We start from the raw sequence: 7,184 nt of genomic DNA on the forward strand, positions 1-7,184 counted from the left end.
GGTATGAGAAATGTCTCCAAAGTACTTCTGAGTTGGGCTCCTAATGAATGGGACAGAGTATCTGATTTGTTCTAAACTCTCTCTCTCTGTCTATCTCTGTCTCTCTGTCTCCCTTTTTCTCTGTCTCTGTCTCTGACTCTTGTCTCTCTTTGCCTATGGGTCTCTCTGTCTCTCTCCCTCTCTGTCCTCCCCCTGGTCAGTATCCACTAAATAATCAATACATCATTCTAATTCCTAATTCCAAAATTCTAATTCTCCTTTCACTGGAGAGTTTGTTCTATTTCTTTCCTCGAGGCAATTTTGATTTCTTCATTTCTCAGACTGCAGATGAGGAGACTTAGCATGAGCACATTGATAACATAAATGACAGGGGACACTTTATCTGCATTCATGGAGCTGCCTGAAGATGACTGCAGGTACATGAATGCAAGAGAGTTGCAATATGGGAAATACCTGTATGAAGCTTTTGATCTGCTTTCAGTGGATTGAATTTTTAAAATTTTAGCTATGATAAGACATTTATAAGAACAAATAATGCCCAGAGCTGGGAAAACATGTTAAATGTACTACTAGAGGGCAGAGTTACAACTTCTTTGACATAGGTACTAGAATAAGCGAACTTCAAGAGTGGAAGGAGATCACAGAAATAATGACTAATTACATTTTTCTTACAGTAAAGCACTCTAAGCACACAGCTTGCGTGAGCTATGCACTCTACTAAGTTTAATATATGCACCCCTCCCACCAACCATAGCAGTCAAATGCCATCACAGCTAACATTTGACACTTAGACATGGCAACAACCCCCCCCCCCCCCCAACAGAACTGAAGCATGTCAGAGATGGTATACTTCTCTGGCACAAAGTTCTCTAGCATTTTTGGATGTGGTGATTGATAGAGATCCATGAAGAACAAATTACAGAGGAAATAATACATTGGGTTTTGAAGATGAAAACTCATCCCAATAACTAATCATGCTCAGGTTTTCCATCACTACACAAATCCCTAGGAACAGGAGGAAGAGTGGCAGCTAGAGTTCTGACTGATCTGTCAGTACTATGAGAATGAACTCACTCACTAGTGGATAAATTCCTTTCTCCATTCTTTTTGAGTATAGAATAAGTAAGGATAAGAAATCTGTTGAAAAGTAGAAAAAAGGGGGTTGTCATTATTGTCAATCTTTAGTAAGACCTGAGACAGAACAGTAACATTAAAATATAAATTCCTGTGATTCTTTTGCCTCTTCCTATTTTCTTACAATAAACTAAAGATAATCATTTTCACAGATAAGGTATGTCAAACAGATTTCTGGAAATAGTCATGCTTGAACTTCTCTCTTACAAACAATAATAATAATAATAATAATAATACTGATAAATATTATTATGTAGTTTCAAAATTGTTCACAAAATAAAATGTTTGCAAAAATATTTCAGTATGTACTACAAAATTTATATCTTAGAGAACATTGTGGCTCATTATAGTACATAACAACAGTAATCTAGTATATGATATACACAAAGATGCAAGCTTTTGGAACAAAGATTTTAATCAAAACTCAAGCTATATGGCAGATCCTGGTTGTCTTACGACATCCTACAATGTATTCCAAATTAAGGTCAGAATGAGTTCGCTGTTTACACAGAAAGCATGATAAGGGCAGCTAGGTGGCACAGTGGATAGAGCATGGGCCCTGGAGTCAGGAGGATCTGAATCCAAATACAACTTCGGACACTCAATAATGGCCTAATTGTGTGACCTTGGCCAAGTCACTTAACCCCATTGCCTTAAATAATTTAAAAAAATTAAAAAGAAAGAAAACAGAAAGCACAGTAAAAGGAACAAATAAAGAGAGGATAGAATAGTTTATCTGTTAGACTTATGGATAAGGTAAGGATTTCAGAAGATATAGAGAATGTGGCAAAATGTAAAACAATTCATTTTGAATATATATATAATTAAGAAAAACATTCTTGCACAAGCAAAACCAATGCAAACAAAAATTATAAGGAAATCAAAAATTGAGGAAATTTTTTTTCACCAAGTATCTCTGCTACAGACTTCATTCCTCAACTCTTTAGACAACTGAATCTAATTTATAAAAAATATAAATACTTCCTTAATTGATAAATGAGGGAAGGATACAAAGAGGCAATTATCAAACAAAGAAATCAAAGATATCTATAGTCATATAAACATTCTCTAAATCACTTTTGATTAGAGAAATAAAAATTTAAACAACTCTGACAGCTCTTTTTGTGGTAACTAAAATTGGTAATGGAAGGGATATCGACCAAATGGGAAATTGCTAGAGAAGCTGTGTTCTACGAGTGTAATGGAATATTATTTTGCTATAAGAAATAATAAAAAGAGGCTTTCAGAAAAACCTGGAGAATTTTACATGAACAGATGCATCATGAAGTGAACAGCCAAGGAGAACATTTTATACAGTATCAGCAATATTATTCAACGAAAGAGCTGTGAAAATCTGCTTTTCTCAGCAATGAATGATCTAAGGCAATCTCAAAGGACTAATATGAGTCATAGCATTTAACCTCCAGGGAAATTACTGATGTGGATTCAATAAAAGTGAAGCATGATTTTTTTCTATTTTTTATAATATATTTTAATATATGAATACACACACACACACACACACACACACACACACACACACACACACACACAATTTCCAACCACATGCAATGGTAGCTTTCAACAACCATTTTTACAAGGTTTTGAGTTTTATATTTTTTTTCCCCTTCTTCACTTCCTTCCCCCTGAGAGAAAGCAATCTGATATAAATTATACATATATTACCATGCTAATATAGGTCCATATTAATCATGTTGTGAAAGAAGAATCAAATCCAGATGGAGAAAAAAATAGAGAGATAAAAGACATTATACATAAGACAACTTTTAAAAATTTAATATAGTAAGCTTTGGTTTGCTTTTAAATTTCACAGTTCCTTTTCTCGATATGGATGTTTTTTTTCATCACAATATTTTTTAGAAATGGACAAGTTCGTCATGGTTGTTCATTACCCAGTGTTGCTATTAGTGTGAATAATTCTCTTTTGGTTCGACTCACTTTACTTTGCTTGAGTTCAGTATGCTTTTTCCCTAAGCTTTCTTCTTTCATTCTTTCCATTTTTAAGTCTCATACAAAATGATTAATACATAAGTACATGTGTAATCTATATCTAATTGTTACCATCTCACGGGTGGGGGGGGATGCAAGGAGGAAAGAGTAGAATTTAGAACTAAAACTTTAAATAAAAATATTTAAAAATAAAAGAAGAATATTTTCTTAAAAACACATAGCAAATGTATATATAAGAGATATAGATGGTGTTGTGCAGGTTGATGGAGTGCCTGTGTTTATTTGGTGCTAATTTAAGACCAAAGTTAACACAAGCCATAGAGAATCAATCCATAATTTGTTGCATCTCAGTCTCAGAGGCTCATTGAGTGCACAATCATGTGCAAACAGAAGATCATGCACCAACACTCCCTCCATTTTGGTCTGTTTGTAGCCTTTTCATGTTGAAGAATTTACCATCAGTGTGATAGCTGACCTTTATGCCATGTTCATCCTCAGTAAAGTGTTTGATAATATGGTTGAAAACATTAAAGCTGAAAAGCATGAGAGCAAGGACATAACCTTATTTCACTCCATTGGTGTCCCTGAAATCACAAGAGCATCAACCACAGAACCCAGGCAAGCATGCTGTTATGAATTTGATATAGACTAATGATGAACTTCTCCAAGCAACCAAATTTGGGCATAATTTTCCATAAATCCTCATGACAGATGGTCTCAAAGGCCTTGGTCAAATCTACAAATGTTGTATACAGACCTCTATTCTGCTGTTGGCCTTTTCCTGGAGATGGTTGGACAGCAAATACTATATCGTCTGTTCCTTGTCTCTTTCGGAAGCTACATTGGCTATCAAGGCATTAGGGTTAAGTGATTTACCCAAGGCCACACAGCTAGGTAATTATTAAGTGTCTGAGGCCAGATTTGAACTCAGGTACTCCTGACTCCAGGGCCGGTGCTCTATCCACTGTGCCACCTAACCACCTCAAGAATGGATTCTTAATACCCTTTTAAACATTCATCACATTTAAAGCTTTAATGATAGTTTCCATCATTAGATTCCTCTATATATAATGTTTAAAAGGAAAAATAAAAAGACAAAGAATCAAGAAACCAGTTTTGCTCTTGATCATTCTGTGATTCTGTGATTTTTCCTGTTTTAGGTATAGTTTCATCAGCTGAAAACAAGGAGTTAAGTTCATAAAGTATTATATCTTCTTCTAGTCTTAGCATTCTCTGATGCAATCATCTTGTGCAGTTGGGGAGATTTAACAGCTAGTTGCAAGAATGATTGTTCCATAAAGAAACATATAGGAAAAATATTTTTCCATAAAGATTATTGAAATAGCAAAACCAACTCTTTAACTATCAGGAGCAATTCAATCAATGATTAAATTTCACAATCCATTTGGAATGCAAACCAGAGAGGTAATAGGGAAAAGAGAGATATAACCTTCTGATTTGAGAAATGTCCTCAAGAAGTTCTGATTTAGACTTCTAATTAATGCAGATATGCATTAAAGTGTATGGTTCATACAAAACTCTCTTCTATTTTTCACACTCTCTTTACCCTTTCCTCTTTCCGTTTCCCTCCTTCTATAGCAGAACAACATCCACTAAGCACATTAAATTCTTTATTCTAATATTTCTCCTGTCATTAGAATGTTCTTTTAATCACTTTCTTCAAGGCAATTTTGACATCTTTATTTCTTAAACTGTAGATGAGAGGGTTTAGCATGGGCACAATGATAGTGTAAAACACAGAAGACACTTTTCCCTGATCCATGGAGCTGACTGAAGATGGCTGCAGGTACATGAATGCAAGGGAGCCAAAGAAGACACCAACTGCTGCAATATGGGAGCTGCAGGTACTGAAGGCTTTTGATCTGCCTTCAGTAGATTGAATTTTTAAAATGCTAGCAATGATAAAAACATAAGAGCAGATAATGGTCAGTGTTGGAAAAAGGATATTAAATGTACTGAGTGATAGAAGTATCACTTCATTGACATGGGTGCTAGAACAAGAAAGCTTTAAGAGTGGAAGGAGATCACAGAAGTAGTGATTAATTGTGTTTTCCTTACAGAAGAGCACTCTAAGCAGGCAACCTGTGTGAGTTATAGCCCCAGTGAGGGCCAGTGCATACACTCCACCCACCAATCCTGACCACACTTTAAAGGACATAACAAGACTATAACGAAGGGGATAGCATATAGCAACATAGCGGTCATATGCCATCACAGCCAACATTTGACATTCAGAAATAGCAAAAATTGTAAAAAGAAAGAACTGATTTATACACTCAGGATAGGAAATGGTGTTCTTCTCTAATAAAAAGTTCATCAGCATTTTGGGTGTGACCACAGTTGATTGACAGAGGTCAATGAAGGACAAATTACAGAGGAAATAATACATTGGGTTATGTAGATGAGAACTCAATCCAATAAGTATAATCATACCCAGGTTCCCCATCACAGTGAATGCATAAATCCCTAGGAACAGAAAGAAGAGTGGCAGTTGCAGCTCTGGCTGGTCGGTCAGTCCTATGAGGATGAACTCCATCACTTGTGAATAATTTCCCTTCTCCATTTTTTTAGAGTTTAGAGAAATAATCTATATACAAGAAGAAAAAATATTCTTTATTATCACAGGTCTAAAATAAGGTCTGAAATAGAACAGCAAATTTATTATGGGGGGCAGCTAGGTGGCTCAGAGGATAGAGCACCGGCCCTGAAGTCAGGAGTACCTGAGTTCAAATCTGGACTCAGACACTTAATGATTTCCTAGCTGTGTGGCCTTGGGCAAGCCACTTAACCCCATTTGTCTTGCAAAAACTTAAAAAAATTATTATACAATTGTTCTGATTCTTTTGTCTCAGCTTTTTTATTTCCCTTATCATAAACATTTCATAGGCATGAGACAGGTAAACCAGTTTAATTGGAAAGATTCACACTTGGGGCAGCTAGATGGTTCAGTGGATAGAACACCAGTCCTGGAGTCAGGAGGGACCTGAGTTCAAATCTGGTCTCAGACAGTTAATAATTGCCTAGTTGTGTGACCTTGGGAAAGTCATTTAACCCCATTTCCTTGCAAAAACAAACAAACCAAAAAAAGTCACACTTGAATTTCTCTCCATCATAGCATAAACATATTTTTATTCATGTAACTATTTTTTATGTTTACTTGTAACAAAAAGATATATAAAAATATTTTAATCATGTATTAAATATAATATATATATATATAAATCTTAAAACATGTTGATTCTTAAGTTTCCATAGCTAGGAAATGTAAGAGATAGATCACAGAAGTAATAGACCCCTTAGAATAATTTATTCTACTTCTTGAGTTCAGTCCAATTGATGCAGGGAATTATGGGCATAGAAAAATATTGTGACTGGAAATAAATTTTATAATCTTTTTCTGCAATGTTAAAATGTTTAAATCTTTTATATATATATATATATACTGATGTATAATCTCTGCACTGCTAAAACTTTCTTCTTGGAACTTTATTTTTAACCCTGGTCTTGCATTCTCTGTGGGTCAAGCAAGATTGCAAAAGGCAAGATAATATATCATCTTAAACCAGATAGGAGCTCTTCTTAAATCCACACCTCCTACAGCAATCTCTCCAAGACAAGCCCTTGACCCCTAACAAAAGCAATCTTTCCAATATAAGACTAGAACCACTCCCAAAATTCCACCCCTCCCACAGATTCTAAGGGGTCTTTAAGGGAAGTCTAGCATATATCTTTCTCTCTTTATCTTGCTTCCTTTCTATGCTTGCAAGTTTATCAGCAACTAGCCTTAACCTCTTCAAAACTCATGTGGCCTTTAAAGAATTCTTAACTTTCTCTCATTTCTTTCATTTGTGTTCAAAGGACCTTCTAATAAATTTCTGTTTTCTTTTTGAATTTTGAGTTCTTCACTTGGAATGAAGGAATACTCCAATATTACATTGACTTTTGAACTTCACACCAACCATGGATTCTGTCTCCATTTCCAAGTTTTAAAAAATGCTTCCTTAGAGTTTAGTCTTTGCCTAAAGAATATAATTTGAAAACTATATGCTAGGAAGAAT

General features: G+C 35.0%; 1 protein-coding gene across 1 annotated transcript; it reads right to left on the reverse strand.

The window, feature by feature from the left end:
- Positions 1 to 4,759: 4,759 nt before the first annotated feature.
- On the reverse strand, positions 4,760 to 5,692 carry LOC141487985 (olfactory receptor 8G50-like). The gene has a single exon (XM_074187630.1). The coding sequence runs from the start codon at positions 5,687 to 5,689 to the stop codon at positions 4,760 to 4,762; it is 930 nt and encodes a 309-aa protein (XP_074043731.1). The 5' UTR covers positions 5,690 to 5,692.
- Between the last annotated feature and the right edge of the window lie 1,492 nt (positions 5,693 to 7,184).

The sequence above is a fragment of the Macrotis lagotis genome, chromosome 1 (assembly GCF_037893015.1).
Source record: "Macrotis lagotis isolate mMagLag1 chromosome 1, bilby.v1.9.chrom.fasta, whole genome shotgun sequence".
Lineage (NCBI taxonomy): Eukaryota > Metazoa > Chordata > Mammalia > Peramelemorphia > Peramelidae > Macrotis > Macrotis lagotis.